This window comes from Mustelus asterias, chromosome 15 (assembly GCF_964213995.1).
Source record: "Mustelus asterias chromosome 15, sMusAst1.hap1.1, whole genome shotgun sequence".
NCBI classification, from domain to species: Eukaryota; Metazoa; Chordata; class Chondrichthyes; order Carcharhiniformes; family Triakidae; genus Mustelus; species Mustelus asterias.
The window spans coordinates 38,465,017-38,485,445 of record NC_135815.1 but is presented as its reverse complement, the minus strand read 5'-3'; the positions used below and the strand labels follow the sequence as shown (position 1 = coordinate 38,485,445).

The 20,429-nt window shown below is 42.8% G+C and overlaps 1 protein-coding gene across 1 annotated transcript in view; it reads right to left on the bottom strand.

Moving 5' to 3' along the window:
• Positions 1-20,429, bottom strand: part of ush2a (Usher syndrome 2A (autosomal recessive, mild)) — a 916,330-nt gene that overhangs the window by 606,156 nt on the left and 289,745 nt on the right. The window contains exon 23 of the mRNA XM_078230465.1: positions 187-313. Within this exon, the coding sequence (XP_078086591.1) occupies positions 187-313 (127 nt within the window). The remainder of the gene's footprint in view (positions 1-186; positions 314-20,429) is intronic.

Here is a 20,429-nt window from a genome sequence, read left to right as displayed (position 1 = left end):
TTAGAAAGATAATACCATACATCAAGAATCCTTTTGGTTTCTTTTTGCAATATACACATTATATGGCAATAACATTGTACCACAAAGCATGCTGAGCGTAAATATCTTGCATCCCGATATTATATGTGTGACATTTATTACCTAATGTAATCCACACAACTAGATTCTATCTTTTAAATAAATTACCTGTATATTGGCCATCCACAACAATTGTTCCTTCAGCCTGAGTTCTTGTAGCAGTTATGTGGTGCCACTGGTTATCATTATATGTTTGTCCTCTATCATTAGTGGGAGTAACTGCAACAGCAGAACCCTGTCAAAATACAATAGAAGTGTGTTTCTTTAGATAAGGATCAAATATACTGACATACGCTATTGCTTAACCCATTAAGCATACAGCATAAAGATGCGGAGAAAACATTCATAACATTTACCACAGCTTGGAATATATTCAATGAAATACCACAGTTAAATAATAAATCAACACACAGCTTTCACAAATTGTTTAAACATGGAATATCATGGAGCTGTGATTATTTATAAAGGTAGTTAAGTAATTTGGGGGTCGTTGTAGGTGGCTAGAGATGTCACCTTCTGTCTCCCAGTGTTTGTTCTGATATCAGCTCAAAGGATTACCTTTACACTTTCATAGAGCAAAGTCGGGGGTCCGTGGCAACCTACTTATTATTTAGAAAGTCTATCAGTTTTCTCACTTAACGAAAAAAGAGAACTGGAACCCGTAGTGACAGGATTGAATTGCTGGGAGGGTGGTTCTTACAAGGCAGATATCCTGGGTTCAATGATAAAATAATATCTGAAAAATAAATGCAAAGCATAGCAGAGATGGGCAAAATCCATTCTCCCTGATGTGTGCTTCGGTAATATGGCAACCCAAATTCTCTTGGTGGCTTTTATGCTAGCGATGGTTTACTGTGCTCAAAGAGGACACTACAATCTAGATTACATGCAACTGCACCTCCACGCCAACACTACAGTTAAGAAAGCCCACCAATGCCTCGATTTCTCAGAAAGCTAAGGAAATTCAACATGTCCACTACAACTCTCACTAATTTATACAGATGCACCAGAGAAAGCATCCTTTTTGAATGCGTGACAGCTTAGTATAGCTCCTGCTCTACAAAGACCGCAAGAAACAACAAAAAGTTGTGAATGCAGCCAGTCCATCGCGTAAACCAGCCTCCCATCCATTGACTCCATCTACACTTCCCACTGCCTCGGGAAAGCAGCCAGCATAATCAAGACACCCAGGACATACTCTCTTCCAACTTCTTCCATCGGGGAAAAGATACAAAAGTCTGAAAACCCGTACCAACTAACTCAAGAACAGCTTCTTCCCTGCTGCCATCAGACTTTTCAATGGTCCTATTACATATTAAGCTGCTCTTTCTCCTCAGCCTATCTGTAACTGCAACATTATATTCTGCACCCTCTCCTTTCCTTCTCCCCTACGTATTCTTTGTCTGTATAGCTTGCAAGACATAATACTTTTCACTGTATCCCAATACATGTGATAATGATAAATAAATCAGAGGGTTCTGCACGCTGATTTTGTGTACACAGAGATCAGGGACAGATCACTACCATAAAAAAACTGTCTCTGAAGCTTCCAAAAATACTGTGCAATCACTAGCATTAATTCAGCTTAAGAGAACAGCAGAAAACAAATGCTGCAAAAACTCCAGTGAAGAATCATGCACGGTTCTCCCTTGTCTGGTAAAATGTGCAGATTACATGTAGGTGCTAGCCAGTGACAAGGCAATTGAAGTACTGGGACATGACAACCACCAGCACTTCCCGCTATTGTCCCACTTACATCAAATGCCGTGTTTGTTTTGTGTGATCCAGTCACACATCTGTGGTTGGCACATTGGCAGATGAAGCAGATGATCCCTATGTTCACCAGGAAAATGCTGGGGGCAAAATGGTTGAGTAGGTTGGCAACCTTGACTACTATTAACAGTACTGACGCTATGGTGTAGTTTGATTGTCAATGCTTTTGCAGCAGATAGGATTGACATGCAAGCACTTCCAAACTGACTTGGAGTCTGCAGAGCCATTTTTAGTGGTAACTGGTAGATAAGCTGGTGCCAGTAAATAAAATTGTGTGGAAACGTTTGTCCTGGAGTCTAGATTTGGTGGTGAGAGCAGATGTGAGAGTAATTCCTTTTTTGGTTGTGACAGCTGGCACTGTTCCACCTTTCCCGCCAAGTCCTCCTTCCGCTGTCCACTTTTCCTGCCAGATCCTCATTAAATATGCACGTGCGAGGAGCATGATACATTTCACAGTCGGGCGGGCAAAAGGTCACCATCCCCACTTTACCTGATGGGATTGAAAGTCCTGGAACTATATTCAAAGGCCACCCGGACAGTCATTCATTCACTGCAAGCCAGGAGCGTTAGTCGAACTTCATTCCCAGACACCCTCTAACACGCCCCAGATTGTCGATCTTCTTTCCCCTGACAGCTTCCCACACTGAACACAAACCTCCTTCCCCTGTCCAGCCTCCATTCCACCTTTCCTGCCAGGTCCTCCCTCCTCTGTCCAGCCTTTTTTTTCAAACTTTCATTCCATCCAAAAAAACAAATTCAAATTCCAATTGAATCCAATTGATGATCCCCACAAGAGAGACAGACAAGATCCAAGCTGACCAAATGAGGCATTGCACCCCATCGTGGGCTTGATTTAACACTTGATCTTAGCCAAAAGGCCGAGATGGCTTTGAAAAATTACATCAGGCGACACCTCGGTTAAATCTCATCAGCTACCCTGATCATTGACTCAACCCTAGCATTGGAGGTCAACCAACCTGATCATTGACTCTCCCCTCCCTTCCCCGTCCAGCATTTGTAGAGCTTGGCCTACTGGCACCTGATTGCAGCCAAGAGGCTGGTTCCAACGAAGGTCAAAGCAGTGGCTACTCACTTCAAAGCCGTGGAAGTGGCCAACCCTGCCAGGTGCCAGGTACACAGTCATATATGTGAACATTCTAATTCCTTACTGGCAGGGGACTTAATTCAGTGGGGAACTTAATACCGGCGAGATGGCCTGTTAAGGAGCATGGATGACATGCGAATGCTTGCAAAAGGGCTTCCCAGCATTGTTCATTGGGAGATTCAACCTGCCTTTAAAGTCCCAAGAACATAATTGCAAAAGTTCATCCCGTCATAGGGAAACTGATTGTTGAATTCAATCCAGATTACCTTAACCCACCAGCCAAGCTTCTTGGAAGATTCTGGCCGGTAATGCAATGACAAGTGCTGACAATGTTGATATTTCTGAGATGCTTCTTCTGTCATCTAGTCACAATTCAAACATTAAATATTGCAACTGAAGAGTTTTCAAAACAAAGCTAGGAATGACCTAATGCAGCGTTTCCTAAACTGGGTTCCGCGGAGCCCTGGGGTTCCATGGGACTCATCCAGATGTCCCGAGGTAGGTGCGGCCAGTTTAAATTTTAATAAAGCTGCCCTTCCAGCTTGACCAATCAAGGGCATTTTTCTCACATTGTTGGCTATTGATAAGCGCGCTCATCAGCCTATCAGTAGCCAATGCACTGAGAAGATGAACCTTTTCAAGAATGTTTCTGTTCAGTAAAACACTTGGAAATAGTTTCTGCAAAGTCAGTTTCCCCATGAAGTTGGTGAGAAGCATTCTATTGCTTTTGCAATTATGAAAAGATCCCCACCAAGGTTTGATCCAGAAAGCTTGTGAAAGTGCATAAAATATTAACAGCAAAATCAATCAAATTAATGAACTTAAATTTCCTGTACAATTATTAGTAATAATTTAATGCACTTTAATTTACCTGTACAATTAATTTTCATGTATCAAAACACTTTAAATTGGATGCAAAATTAAGATATATTAAAAATCCATCAGAGATTGGTTGTTTCTGGGTCTTTAAATCGAGTATTTAAGCCCCTCTCTTTTATGCTAGCTGGAAATCCGCTAAACATTGGAAATATCAACAGGCTTGCTAAAGGCCATCATTTGCATCTGCAATGCATAATTAATGAGGCTTTCATTCAAAAGTGTCAGGAGTGAATTACATAGGCATAAAGCACAAATGGAAATAAGCTTGGGTGTATTTTCAGAAGGCACTGGACAGAAGTGCTCATCGCTCAATTTCCCAGCCCCCATCACTGAAATTTTACCAGGAGCAGTGAGTTGCCAATCAGAAAATCTTTAGTGTTAATATGACTGTTTCTATTTGTTAAAGGTAAGCACATTTTAAACAAGCATACACTTGTTAAAATATAACGCTTATTCAATATAATTATGTCCCAATTACTATTTGACATGTGGCCATTTTGATAAACAGTAGGTATTAAAAAGGGGAAAGAAACAATTGTTGAGAGAGGGTTTGATAGGTGTGCCTTAATGTTAAAGGTTGTATTGTAATGGCTGAGAATATATTAAAACATCAGTTCACAATTTCATAAAATATAGGAGCAGAATTAGGCCATTCGGCCCATCGAGTCCGCTCCACCATTTGATTATGGCTGATATGCTCCTCATCCCCATTTTCCTGCCTTCTCCCCATAACCTTTCAACCCATTACCAATTAAAAATCGAACTCCTCCCTAAATTTGCTCACTGTCCCAGCATCCACCGCACTTTGGGGTAGCGAATTCCACAGATTCACAACCCTTTGGGAGAAATAGTTTCTCCTCAACTCTGTTTTAAATTTGCTACCCCTCATCCAAAGACTATGACCTCTCATCCTAGAATGCCCCACAAGAGGAAGCACCCGCTCCACGTCTACTTTATCCATATCTTTTATCATCAAGAAAACATGTTCTTAGAAAAAAAATACCCAGGAATTAGTACTGTTTGAACTGCAAATGCACCCTTAAATAGCAAAGTTGGAAGGTCAGTCCATAAAAAATATTTTCCCTTAATGTTCATTTCTCATATTTTGCAATGAATTTATACTTCTTTACCATTCTGGCCAGTTCAGTCAAGAATAGACATCTGAAATGCACTGCAATGCATGAATGCAAAATTACAAAATAAATTTGGGCAAGGATAATTGATAAGATAGGAGCATCCAATTAAAACAGTTAATGTATGTCTATTTTCAATTTTGCCAATGCTCAGTGTGTGCAATATTCCTTCTGAGAAGCCCTGACTGCCCCCGACTGCAACAGGTTTACAGCTTCAGCATTAACACGTGGGCTGGGTACAAAATTATTCTAATCATAATTTTATCATAACATGTGCTTATCCAGTGCCTTATCACACCAAATTATTTCAGAACATTTCACGCAGTGAACTAATTTTGAAGTGCTGTGACTTGTCAAACAGACCGATCCAGTAGCCATTTTGCACCAGTAGTGTCCAACAAACTGCAATAAATATCTTGCTAATCTTTTTTTTTTGTGTATTTGTTGACAGAATAATTTTGACAGGTTTGTGCATAACTGAATTGCAACAACTTTGAGCCAAGACATTGCATAGGTTTTGTTGGTCCGTCCTTTCATCATAACATGTCCACTGAAATCCAAATTTTACTTAGCACTGCTGAAGTGAATTATAGAGCAGCCTGGTTCTCTGATTGAACTGACCAATTTTCAAGGAAGCAGAGTCATATTGGACACTTTTTCTTGTTGCACAGGTTACAGAGTGGGCACGTAGCTCTTAAGTGCGATTCCAACCTATCTCCCGAGAGTCTAATTCATGACTGCCGAGGTACATCATCATCTACATCATATATTAGCACATCCCATGAGAAAATGGAACAGATTTGAAGTTTGGCCCCTCTGGAACTCGGAGAGGAACTCAGGACAGCCTGATAAACTTCATGCTCCCTCAAAGGATTCAGGGAAGAAGTTTCAAAAGAGGAATAATGTTCAACTCTTGGGAAGATCATCACAGCTATATAATTGATTGCTGTATCAAAGAACGAAAAGGCTTTGAATTTCTGAGATTTCAATTAACTTAAACAATGACGGAAAAATGATTAATTTCCTGTACATCTGCCAGGAAAAGAGAGGAATTCCCAATGATATTCCAGAAGAACGATTTACTCCCTGTAGGCTTTGGTAATCACTCTCTCTGTACAGGGTTGCTTCACTATGGGCAACGGGAAGAACTGCTGAGAATATGGAGAAGTCATCATCATCTTCTTAATGTGAGAAGTTTCTTGTAGACAATGAACTCTGGGACAAGATTGCTATACCTGATTCTGCGGCTGCAGAGGTGCCAAAGGTTCTGCCAGAATCTATGTGCTGATGGCACGGTGGCACGGGGTGGCATGATGGCAATGATGGCACAGTGGTTAGCACTGCTGCCTCACAGTGCCGGGGACATGGGCTCGATTCCCGGCTCGGGTCACTGCCTGTGTGGAGTTTGCACATTCTCCCCATGTCTGCATGGGTTTCCACCGGGTGCTCCAGTTTCCTCCCACAGTCCAAAGATGTGCGGGTTAGGTGGATTGGCCATGCTAAATTGCCCCTTAGTGTCAGGGGACTAGCTAGGGTAAATGCGTGGGGTTATGGGGATAGGGCCTGGGTGGGATTATGGGCCAGTGCAGACTCGATGGGCCAAATGGCCTCCTTCTGCACTGTAGAATTCAATGACCTCTAGCTCTGAAGAGAAGATGATTTTCAGTCAGGACTGAAATATGGAGTCTGAGATAAGCCCAAGAAAAATACTCTCTCTGGAAGACTCTTCATGAACAATAGAGGCCAAAGTAGGCAATACATCAGCAGATTCATTGGAACTAAGATCTACGGTGGAATTTTCCTGACCCTCCAGCAACCGATATTGTGGTGGGTGGGACAGGAAAATTTGAATTGTGACAAAAAGTTACCTTCCCACTAGTTTGAAAATAAGTTTTAAATTTTCTGCTTCCTGCTTTCTGCCCACTTTTTGCCCATGGTGGACAGATTGGGTAGTCCACCATACCTTGTTGGGAAATGTGTTTACATACATTTGAATATCATCAATACTCATTAAAAACCTAGCTCGCTAGAATCATTCCCCTCCCCCTTACAGACCAAATGGCCACATCAGCATCAAAATAGATCAGCGTGAATCACGTCCGAATACAAGTGATGAGCATTGGACGAACAGCACCTTATTCACAACCTCCAGTGCTGTGCAAACAGCACTCACCCAGTTATCAGGGTGCTATGCTCACCACTACTGCAACTCCGTGCCAAGGCTGCTGAGGCAAGACCAGCAGGATAGCAATGTGGGTCCATGCCAAGGCTGCCCAGGCAAGACCAGTGGGAAGACAAAGGGGTTGGTGCTGGAAGGCAAGAGCTTGACTTGGAGAGGGACTGTTGTCTGGACTCTGGGGAGAAGGGTGGACAGACACATGTCTGGGAAGGGGATGACTGCAGGAGGGTGCACAGATACATATGATTGGGAGGTTGAAAGAAGGGGAAGGGAGGGGTGGAGGGAATTAATCAGGACCAGAAAGCATAGGCTGTCCTGGGCAATAGTGCACCAATTTAGAGGGCTTGTGCTACCCTAACCCTGGCTCAATACATGGAGGGGAATGGCATGGCCAATCTGTATCAGTTGTGCCCAGCATGGTGTGCAGAGTGTGGTCAGTCCCTCACACATGTTCGTCTTGGAGATTCTCGGATTGGTACTGGACTGTAGATCACAGAGTCATGGTCAAGGAAGGCATCTGCAGCCTGTCGATGGGGAACAAGTAATAAAGTGGGAGGCGTGAAATGGTATCATGAGGGGAGTCTCGGAAGGTCACAGTACATAATGAATCAAGATGGGTGGGGTCAGGTCAACATGGGGCATTGGGACATCAAATGGTTCTGGGAGGAGGACAGGAATACTCACAAGAATCGTGATGGTTTGCAGGATTAAAGGGGGAGGAAGCAGAGTGAGTCGAGGGAGGGAAACGTGCACATATGCTCTTCCAGCACAATGGGAGGAACTTTGACAGTGAGGAGGCAGGGGGTTGGGAGGTGGTTTCATAGTATTACCTTCGCACCAAAATATTGCAAGTAATTTTGAGAAGAGTTGCACAGTACTTCAAGTATGCCTGCCCTGTTATTGTCTTGAGGAGGCCTATTTACGGTACTTTTGCTTCTGTTCAAATAAACAGCAGGGCAGTAATTGCAACAAAATCCGACAAGATTTGTGACAAATAAAAAAGTAAAATGGGTGGAAAAGAACCTTTTGCTGGGTTTTTATACATTTTTCTACTGGCTCCCCATACATTATTATATAGGGAGCCAATTAACTGAATAAAGCAAGATTCCATCCGCAGCAATGAGATAAATAACCAGATGATTTGATCTAGCGATGCTGATTGAGGAATGAATGATAGACAGAGCACCAGGAAAGCCCTCTGGCTATTCTTTAAATAGCTTCAAAGGGAACTTTTCATCTAATGAAAGAGCAACAGGACAACAGTTTATTGTCACAAGTACAGTACAGCATTTAACAACACAGCATTCTCTCATCCTGAATGACCAAAGTAATTATGTGTTCAAACCATAGAATCCCTACAGTGCAGAAGGAGGCCATTTGGCCCAGCGAGTCAGCACCGAATCTCCAAAAGGACATCTTACCCAGGCCCTAGACTCGTAACCCCGCACATTCAAGCCTTTGTAATGAGGCTCAGAGCCCCATTGGGGCAGCATGGTGGTAAAGTGGTTAGCACTGCTGCCTCACAGTTCACTTTTGTGAACAGAACTCCCACTCACCTGATGAAGGAGCAGAGCTCTGAAAGCTTGTGGCTTGTGCTGCCAAATAAACCTGTTGGAATTTAACCTGGTGTTGTGAGACTTCTTACTGTGCCTCACAGCACCAGGGACCCAGGTTCGATTCTGGTCTTTGGTGACTGTCTGTGTGGAGTTTGCACATTCTCCCCATGTCTGCATGGGTTTCCTCCAGGTGCTCCAGTTTCCTCCCACAGTCCGAAAGATGTGCTGGTTAGGTGGATTGGCCATGCTAAAATGACCCTTAGTGTCAAGGGGACCAACTAGGGTAAATACGTGGGTTTACGGCGATAGGGCCTGGGTGGGATTGTTGTCAGTGCGGATCGATGGGCTGAAAGGCCTCCTTCTGCACTGCAGAGATTCTATGAAACAGAAGTACCGCTGGAGCAAGGTTGGAACATTAGGTTCTTGATGGCCCCTATGGAAATATGAAACAATCCTGAAAGATAACATCCTGCGGACAGCGATCTTGACAGCCACTGGCAATGCAGTTCTTGTGGAAGAGCTTAGCTGCAAGTTAATCACATCATCCTCTATAAACTATAGCCTTCTCAAACACTGTTTTTCTGCTGCAGGTATAGGAAGCAGTTTGGAAGGAAAATGGTAACTTAAACTTTGGTTACAAAGGGATTGGAGTATAAGAATAAAGAAGTCTTTCCACAATTTTACAGGACTTTGGTGAGGCCACCCCTGAATTATTATGTAGAATTTTGGTCTTCTTGCCTAAGGAAGGATAAACTGGCCCAGGAGCGAGGTTGACCAGATTAAAATAAAGATTAGTATTTATAAAGCACTGTTCATGACCACTAGACATCTCAAAGTACTTTATAACCAATGTTTGTAGATTCTTGAGTGGGAATATCAAAGAGTTGAACAGTGCTTCGAGTGCTGTCTGTCCTGATATTGTCTTGAGTAAGCTTATTTACGGTACTTGTGCCTCTGTTCAAATAAACAGCAGGACAGCAATTGCCACAAGAATACAAGTGACAAAAAAAATAAGGAAAACGGGTTGAGAAATAATCTTTTTCCTGGGCTTTTATACATTTTTCTGTCTACAGCTCAGCATCTAACAAACCTGGATGTCCAGTTTAAATGGAAAAGTAACAGTGCTAACCAGATGCAAATGGAGGACAATCATGCATGCACTGTCATAATGTAATTTGCAATCATGGGCATACACATGGGAAGAGGGGTGAAAATATCTGCACAAAATCAGATGTGGTAAAAAGTAGTCAGAGAGTCAACATTACTGGTCTCTGCCCAAATTTCTAATTGCAATCACTGGATTTATATCTAAACATTGGGTGACCCATATTAGAGAATCTGTCCTACGTTTCCCACCACAAAAAAAACAGTTGATTCATTCCAAATGATTCAGATGAGAGCGTGCATTTCAGATGGTATGTTAGTAAAAGTCTGGTACATAAAAAATTGTGGTATGGAAACATGTATGGATATAAATTAGGAAGTTATAATCTGTTGCTAGCATTTATATTACAAATTTACTACTTTACTATTTGACAAACACCCATTACATTACATTAGTCTAGTCCAGTAATTAAAACCAGAACTAGTGTCATGGCCAATTAATGTCCCCAGGTAGCATGCCCATTAGTTCTCCCATTAGTGAATTCAACAATACTAATGGGATTTCCACCATGGGATGTTAATTGGGCATGACACAGGAATTGGTTCGGTTCTTTGCACACCCTTGCTAATGATGAAATTAATGAGCATTTTATTGAATGCTATCTCATCAAAGTGTATCTAGCCAATTCATAGAACTCACTGCTGTATTATGAACACCATTTTGTATCTGTGAAGTTGTTGCACAAGTGCATCATAGAATTCATTGCAGTATCATTAAACTCCCACCTGCAGCCAAACCCCAACCTAACTCACTTACTTTCTTCTGAAGCATCCACACTTTATGTTCATCGTTCTTTTGAGTATTCAATTGAAATACAACTTTTTAAACTTAAAAAAAAGGTGTGCTCATAAGTTGTCACATTTTCTATTCTGTATTTTAAATTCACCAACTAAACATTTCTTCCTGGGCTCCAAAATGACAATATTGTTCAGTCTTTTACCATATTGATAAAAAAAACTACACTACCATTTTAATATTATACTAACTTTAAAACCACTATCAGCTGAAAGACATTGAAATTTATAGATTATATACACGACAGATCTTCAGCAGCTTGTCTCAAATTTCTTACTGGAGAATTATATGTCTAATTGTGCTTCTGAATTGGAATTTTCGTTGGACTAGACAGGTTGACTTCACTTTACCTGCAAGCTGCACAGAGAAGTGCATTCACTGATCTAGTTTAAAATCTGTTGGCAGAGGAAGATGGTCCTTCAAAATGACAGGGGTAGGCATGGGGGGTTGAGAAACATATAGGCTGCGATTCTCCCATCGGGTGATTCGCGGGGTTTGTGCATACGTTCGCGCCCCGCTAGCATCTTCCAGCGCCAGATTTCTGGCGGCGTCAACTCCATGCTAGAAATCGGTGGGGAGGTGCGAAGACCATTGAAATAGTTATTTTAGTACAATTTCAATATCATTAGTAGGCCCGGAATTGAAGTCTCCAGGTCTGCTAACATTCTCTCCCCCCCCCGCCGCCAGAATGGTTCACTCCAGTGGAGATGACAGTAGTTCCCCACTAACGGGGAGCTAGTGGCCCGACCCCGCTGGAGTGAAGTGGGGGGCAATCGGGGGCCCCCCAGAGGGTTGGGCAGCAGAGGGAGCACCTTGGCACTGCCCATTGGGCATGGGGCAGTGCCAAGGGAGCGGGGCCTATGGGGACGGGGCCAGATGAGGAAATCGGTAGGAGTGGGAGTTCCTGCTGCCACTCTGCAGACAGGATCAGTGGGGAAAGGAGGGAGGCCTGCTGTGGGGGTCAGGACTGCAAGTGGGGGGGTTCGGGATTGCGGGAGTGCAGTTGGGACGGCAGGGGTGATTCGGGGCTGGCCAGGCCAGGAATGGTCAGAGGGCTAGTAATCGGGCCATCAGGGGGCTCGGAGAGCTGGCAATGCGAGGATCGTGGGCCTGGCCTGCGATTGAGCCTATTCCTGCCTGGGAGGCCGGCAGTGCGGGCCACTGCACATGCGCTGATCTCGGCGCTGACAGATCAGTGCATGCACAATGGTCTGCTCAGCGCGATGCTACCGACCTCCTGGGCGGGAATAGGCCCCATCCACAGCTTTATAATGATATACATACTAGTGACCTCTGTAGTGCGCAGTGTGTGGGAGATTCTTCTCTGAACTCCCACTGAAAAATACAGTGTGAATTACTCCAGTTTTCACGCAAATTCAACACTTAGAATTTCTTTGGGAGAATTCTGGCCAAAGCATTCAAAAGAGTCTGAATTATCAGGAATTCACACCAGGAAATCATAGGTAGCCCCCCCCCCCCCCCCCACCCCAGACCCCCCTTCCTCCCCCCATTCCAGTACAAATGTTCATGCAGCCAAATGAGTAAATAAGCAGTGCACTTGAGATTTTCCAATATGGACTCCCAGCAGTTAAGACTTTGTGAGCTTTCAAGCCCAGGGTCATGCATTTCTAAAATTTATCCTATATTATGGATACATTGAGATTTTAACTCTATGTCAATTAGATGCAATAAACTACCACCAAAGGAAGATGATTGGACATTTTTATATTAAATTTACATAAGTTGTCAACATATCCTTTATGTGGAAATGCGATACACAAAAATAAACTTATTTCACTCAATATGAGCTATGATAAACAAAAGAATAAGGTACTTAACACTTCTAAACTAATTCATTCTACATGGGAAATCCAAAACCTGGAAACTAATGTTGCCAATACTGGTGGATGATATTCCCATGACATTCCATTGTTCATAATTTCAAAAGACACCAACCCATTTAAAATAAATGGGTTAATGCCTGTGTTCAGAATAATACCATAGGAATATGTGAAGCATTTATCTGTTACCGCCAACTGTAATTTCTAGTCTATACAGTAACAATGAGAGACCTTTTTGTATAACATGTACAAAATAATGGATAAGTGAAATGAGTTTAGAAGGAAATATCAAATCATGAGACTCAAATAATGTCAGCCCCAACTGCAAAGATTCACATTATTACTTGAACCTTGAGACTGTGTTACATAATTTTTTCTGCCTACTACCTACCCATTAGCTTTAACAATGGCCCATATTTTACTGTGAAAATAATTGTGAGGTTATCAGCGCTCACAATTACCGAGGAGTAAATCGAACAACAACGTCTGCTGTGTGCAGTGAAATCAAAAGGTTGCCTTGCTTCGTCACGCTAAGTACATTCTGACAAAAGGGGAAAAGTAGGAGAATGAAAGCCTGAACTTTCGAATGGCAAAGGAGATAGAAAATATGATGAAACAAAAAAAAAGCGGGTGTAGCATGAATGTCAGGTGAATTCTTCAAGGGAGAACCAAAGCCAAATACAAATAAGTGGGGAATGAAGAGGGAGATAAGACTGGCAAAGAGAGAATATGAGAATAGAATAGCAGTTAACATAAAAGGTCATCCAAAAATCTTTTATTGTCATGAGAATAGTGAATTGGTATCAAGAAGTTGAGCCTGTTTGGAACAAAGAAAATGGCATTCTTCGAGGTGCAGAGCAAGGTTGGAATATTTAAAGAGTACTTTGCATTGTGTTTGCCAAGGAAGAGGATGCTGACAAAATAACAGTCGCAACAAAGATGGTAGAAGTAATCATAGAATCCCTACAGTGCAGAAGGAGGCCATTCAGCCCATCGAGTCTGCACTAACCACAATCCCACCCAGGCCCTATTCCCATAACCCCACATATTTACCCTGATAATCCCCCTGACACTAAGGTTAATTTAGCATGGCCAATCAACCTAACCCGCGCATCTTTGGGCTGGAGGAAACCGGAGCACCCAGAGGAAACCCACGCAGACACGGGGAGAATGTGCAAACTCCACACAGACACCGAGGCCAGAATTGAACCTGGGTCCCTGGCGCTATGTGGCAACAGTGCTAACCACAGTACCACTGTGCTGCCCTAATGGATGGGGTGAAAATTTAAAGGCAGGATACACCGTGAAGGCTAACCATGCTTAGAGTGGATCATTTCCCTGGTTTTGATAGTTTGCACCCCAAATTGAATATGGAGCTAGGGATGGAGATATCAGAAGGGCTGGCCACAAACTTCCAATCCTCCCTATTTACAGGGGGCATGCTAATGGATTGGAAAATAGCAAATGTGCCACTTTGGTTCAAGAATGGGTATGAGAATATTCCTAGTATCTACAAGCTAGACAGTTTAACATTGGTGATACGTAAAATTTTAGAAACAATAATGAGGGAAAAAAAATTACCAGATAGTAGGAGAGATTTGAATTCTTTAAAATGAGCCAGTACATGTTTGTAAAAGGCAGATTGTGTTTGATGAATTGAATGTTTTGATGCAGTAGCAAGAAGGTTGAAGAATGGATTGCAAAGATGTTGTAAGAAAGTATATGACAACACGCAAGATTAAAGGCCAGTTAACAAAATTGAAGTTCATGTAATAGGAGGGTCAGTGTTAGCTTGGACAAAAACCGATTAGAATACAGAGTAAAATTTTAACATTTGTTGATGACACTAAACTTGGAGGTGTAGCTAAAGGTGAGGGTGAAATTGACTGCCACAAGTAATGGGTCGGCGAGCAGAATGGGCAAACAAATGGCAGATGGCATTTAAGATAAGATGCATTTTTGTTGAAGAGGTGATATATTTTAATGGAACAGTTCTAAAAAATGTGCAGAGTAGAGGACCTTGGGAGTTCATATGCATAGACTTTTGAAGGTAGCAGGACGTATTGGCAAGTAATTAGCAAAACATTTGAGATTTTTGGCTTCGTAAATAGCAGCATTGAGTACAAAAATTATGTTGAACCTGAATAAAGCTCTGCTTAGGCCACAATGGGGGAGATTGTGCTGTAGTAGTACCATTACTGGACCAGTAATCCAGAGACCCATGCTAATGCTCTTGAGAGAGTGCAGAGCAGATTTACTGGAATGATTCCAGAAATTTAGGCAGAGGAAATAAAGAAGATCAATGAATTTAAAGGAAAATTAGATAGGCGCCCGAGGGAAAGAAACTTGCAGGACAAAGGGAAGGAGCGGAGAAGTGGGATTGACTGGATTATTCTATAAAGAGCTAGTATGAACTTGGTGGGCCAAATAGCATCATACTGTGCTGGTAAGTCTGATAATATAACAGTGTTTCCTGGAGAGACTCAGCTTTCATATACATGAAAAAGTGCAATGTTGCAGTACTTACTTAGAGTCATAGTCATAGAGATTTACAGCATGGAAACAGACCCCTCGGCCCAACGTGTCCATGCCGCCCTTAACGTAACCGTTAGATATTCACTAAACATGCTGGACTGGCTATTCAAGTAATATTGTAATGCCAAACAACCACTGTGGCACTGGAGATTTACTTCAAAAGTATGGAGACTTGTTCTTACAGACTTTTATTATTGGAGATTCTTTAAAAAATATTTTTAATTTTCCCACTTTTTTCTTTTTCTCTTAATCCCATTTTTCCGACCCTATATTTTGCTTTCAGTACATGGATTGCCATCACATGGTCTAATTTACACTTCCTGGTTTAGACTCTGAGCAGAGAATTGACACTTAGAGAAGCAAGTGACTGAGAGAGTCGGTAAGGAGTTAAAAGCGCTGAAACTGATAGTGACTCAGGAAGCTGGCTTCAACCCACTGACTTCTGCATTTAACTGAACTGCATTAGGCTGCATGCGAGCAACCCCCCTGGGAGAGGCAACTTGTTAATTTCAAGATGTTAATTGCTCATTAAAAGTGATGCTAATATGGGTTTTGGGATTTGATTGTGGGCGCAGAGGCTACCTGGAACTCGTCAGTGAAAGCAAGGCAAGAACAGCAGCAACTGAGGGGATGACAAAAAAAAGGATAGGCACAAATTCCTATGGGCATTGAAAATTCTTGTCTAACTGTGTGAAATTTTACTTATTTTTCTTTCATTTATTAAGTTTTATTTTGTTCTAAGCACATTCACGACTAATTACTTTCACTACTTCAAAAGTTGCTTTCGCTACTTGGGAGGTTTTGTCCATCTGATCTCCACTTTGCATCAGTCATGTAGAATCATAGAATCCATACAGTGCAGAAGGAGACCATTCAGCCTATTGGGTCTGCACTGACTCTTACCCAGGCCCTATCCCCGTAACCCCACATATTGGTCCTGCTAATCCCCCTAGCCTATACATCTGGGACATTAAGTGATAATTTAGCACGGCCAATCAACCTAACTGCACATTTTTGGAGGAAATGGGAGCACCTGGATGAAACCCACGCAGACACGGGGAGAATGTGCAAACTCCACATAGACAGTCATCCAAGGCCAGAATTGAACCCAGGTCCCTGTCGCTGTGAGGCAGCAGTGATAACCACTGTGCCACGTGCACATGTATCAAATATCATATCAGCATGACTGCCACTTATGCCATGTTAGTTTGGACCTTAGATGAGGACCAGAATGACTAGCAGCATCAGTGACAGGAACAAAAGTAGCAGCAGCAGCAATCAGGATGAAAGACAGCAGAAGCACCAACAGTAGTACCAGCGGCAGCAACCTTTTTCTCTCCAACCTGCTGTGCCAGAGAACAAGAGAGGTGGGAAGGATGGGGCAGCTCACCACAGGTGATACCTGCAACACAGGATAGACAGACAAAGGACATGTCAAAATACCACTGCCTCAGGGGGTTCAGCGTCTCACTTTAGGTGCTGGCAGTCATTTATAGTCTTCTGGAAGAAGACCTGTGGCACAAGTAGGCCCCTGTGGACAGTGGCTGTTAAAGTCAGCACTGCCCCCAACGTCTTTCTCTCTCGATCCTTCCAGGGATCGACAGGGGGCAGATGAAACATCACACATTCACCTGCCCACAAATGCATAAATGCCACTGGAAATATTGAATAGTATGAGTAGGTACTCAGGGTTGCAGCTCTGACTGGTTTTCTACAGGTAGAGGGTGATATCAGCATGTGGAAATTGCACATTTTACGAATAACCCCTACCCCCCAGATTAGCCAGAAATGTTCATCAACCAAAGTGGCTTACACTTCATGAATATACAGTTGTTGTGCACCCCCCCCAAAAATGATTTTGCAGGTGTGCACAAGATTCTCGGGCAACAGCCATTTGCCTGGTACCAGTAGTCCACTCTTCCTGCTCTCTTCATGCCTTGAAGCAGACTTACCAGCTGGCTGGGTGGAGTCAAGGGAATCTCACTGAAAACCTGGCCTGGCGAGCCCAAACAATGAGGTTCAGGAGCTGAAATGGAAGGCCTGTGAATTGGCATGCTGAAGCTGTGCCTCAGGTGTCACAAAAGCTTCAATTTGCACCAGTCATAGTCGCCAGAATCGCCATGGTGTGCTGCATTGCGCAACATTACACTGATGCGAAATCTGGACCTTCAGGAGGGGCAAATTGTAGAGCACAAAGTCTCGTTAGAGAATGAACAGAAATAGGATATGGCCAATGTACTATCAGTGCACAGTGGCACAGTGGTTAGCACTGCTGCCTCACATCACCAGGGACCAGGGTTCAATTCCAGCCTCAGATCACTGTCTGTGTGGAGTTTACACATTCTCTCTGTGTCTGCGTGGATTTCCTCCGAGTGCTCCAGTTTCCTCCCACAGTCCAAAGATGTGCGGGTTAGGTTGAATGGCCATGTTAAATTGACCCTAGTGTTAGGGGATTAGCAGGGTAAATATGTGGGATCATGGGAATAGAGCCTGGGTGGGATTGTGGTCGGTGCACCAAATGGCCTCCTTCTGCACTGTAGGGATTCTATGATTCTATAAGAGTAGCATACATTAGCTGGGGATGAGCTCATGATAGCAAGGTTCAGTTAAGTTCCACTAGTCCACCCATCTGGCAGTCACAGGCTAAACTCACTTCTCCCAACACAAAGAGTCCTCCAATCAAACAAGTATCCCTTTCATAGCTACCCATTGCTTGGTTTTAAGTTTTGCCTTACCATTTGTCGCAACTGAAAAGACTACTTATCAGGCCAACAACCAAAAATATGATAAGAAAGTGGTGTAAACAAACAATATTCATTTGACTCAAAGATGAAACAGAAAATGGTCAATGTAATGTTGTGTAACACACCCAAGTGAACACCTGAGTGCAAATACAAGTCTTTACTCTTCCTCTTCACAACAACTCTTGGTCCAACTCGCGTGGCTTCAGCAGAGGTAGAAGCAGGCTTCTTAGATCCCTGCTCCGACTATTGAGATGTTCTTGGGCAATGTCTTCTAGGGTTTGGAGCTCATGATGGTCTCACCAAAGATTGCTCTACCTGCATCTTCGTAATTGTGAACTCGGCCATGTGGACATCAAGCAGCATATGGGGGGTACTCACAGGGTAGAGGGTGGGGAAAAGGGGTGAGAGATGGAAGCACTTTATGCCTGTTCTTGCTTCTATGTTCCTTTTACTATCACCCCTCTCATGGTCTACTGTACTTGGACAGTAATAATGAGCCGGAGAATACTTGGCTGCAGATCAGATTTCATTAATCCTACTTAAGGTGGCATTCATAATGTGCAAGCCATAGATGAGGGCCCTCATGAACAATTGCCATGATTAATGATCCATGCATGTGGGTACCCTTTTTATGGATAAGGACATTATTGAAAATGTCTTCAATGTCATGTACTCATGCTGGGGATGAACTCCACCAATCTCTGCAAGTTTGGACAGCATGGCTGGAAAGCCTGCCAGTATACCGCACATTCTTTATTGTTACTCTCGACATATAATGTTTGGCGACAGTCTCCAAGATCCAGTATCTGTGTCCAGCAGAGGAGAGCTTGGTGTATTCTCCAGTGAAGACTCTCCAATGCTGTTCTTGCCTCCACTACCTGTGCTTGCTCACTTATAAGTGCAAGTCACAAAGTGAAAAGCCATCTTCCTTATGGTTCCACTGAACTGAGAGTATCTGCTGCATTGTTTACACGTGATGGCATACCCATAGAGTGTGTGATCTCATCTATCAAACCATTGTTGTTCTCTTGGACCACTTCCTGTAGGACACTTAAAGGCCCTGTGGAAGTTTAATTAGAACAGTTAAGGTAAGAATATTTTAACTGATCATTTGGCTCATCATCATATTTCACTGGCTGCGAATATCAAGTCAACATGACTGAGTATTGTATGCCATGTGGTTGCCCCCCTCTCTCCATCTCCGATGGCCAGGCATGCTGAGCTCTGCTGATCTCCTCCTCTGCAGATGTTAATTGTGAGTTTGATGGAGAATCTAGTGTGTGTTGCTCTCTTTTCCTGCAGAGATGAAAAGAAGAGGCTTATGGGTGAGAGTAATAGAATGTGCTGAGCAGATGAACAAACATTTGTTGAGCGTGATTGTGAGAGAGAGCCTTGACATTGTATTAAGACGAGGGTGAATGTCAGTGGTGGATGGACAGATGGTGATGTGAGGAGGTATGCAGATAGAGAGGGAATGGGTGCACCTGCGAGATAAGTAGGCTTGAGAAGGTAGAGTGAGAGGTTTGCCATGGTACACATGTCAGGCTGTAGTTGAATCTGCCACTGTGCTCACCTTTCCTGCACTAATTAGTTCATTAAACCACTTTAGGCACTGAATCCAGGAAAGTGGTACCACAAACTTCCACCTCCAACCTCTAGCTATGCCTTCTTGCCTTCATTGGCCTCCTTCTTCCCCTCAGCAGTAAGGAAAAGTATCCTCCGATTGGCCTCATATCCGGAGAGGCATCACTAATTAGAGGCATGGACTTGGAATGTAGAACTCTATTCTGACAGTTCCTTCCCAGCTTCAGAATTATCTTTGCAATGCCTCTTTAAATACTGGAGTTGAAATTGATGAGGATTCCCATCACATCTGCTCAACTTACTCCGTCAGGAAAGCCAGAAGTCAGATTCAAATATGGGCGTTGGATTCATAAACCATTGTTGCCGTGGCGCATTGAGTTCCAGGTTTCTTGCATGCTACTGGACCTAGCCCACCACCCCCAACAATGCCCAGCGCATTGTCAAGTTAAAACTACCAGCTGTGTGAATAGTAAGGACTCCAAAATCTGGTTGGTTAAGGAAACAGCTATTGTTTGCCCTGCACACAGGTTTCAAATCCCATGTGGACAGTGCCAATGCAAACTTAGCTTGCAAATAATAACAAGCCATAACACAAATCCCAAGTGATTCAACTGTAACAAATAGCCAGCACGGTTTATTTGCCACCGACTGCAAAATCTGGGCTTTTACTTACAAGGCCGGGTATCAGGGAAGTTGGAAATAGTTGGTAGTTTAATATATTTGCTTTACGTTCTGTGACTCAGAGCATGCTACATCACAGTGATGTAACAAGTGCACGTTTCATTCTGGGAATAAGGGTACTATAAATGTATACTTGCACTGAGATTCTGAGCTATTCCATTTTTTAAAGTCTTTGTTATCAATTTTTACATAGTTATCAACTGATTTTGTAACATATATTTTATAGCTGTATTTAAAATAATTGTAATTCAATGAAAAGGCTAATACGTGTACACAGATTACTTAGTGTACTTAATTTCCTAAGTTTTAAATTCAGTGCACTGCAGACAAAACAGGAGATACGCACACAGAGCAATACTAGGAACAATTCACACGTTATTC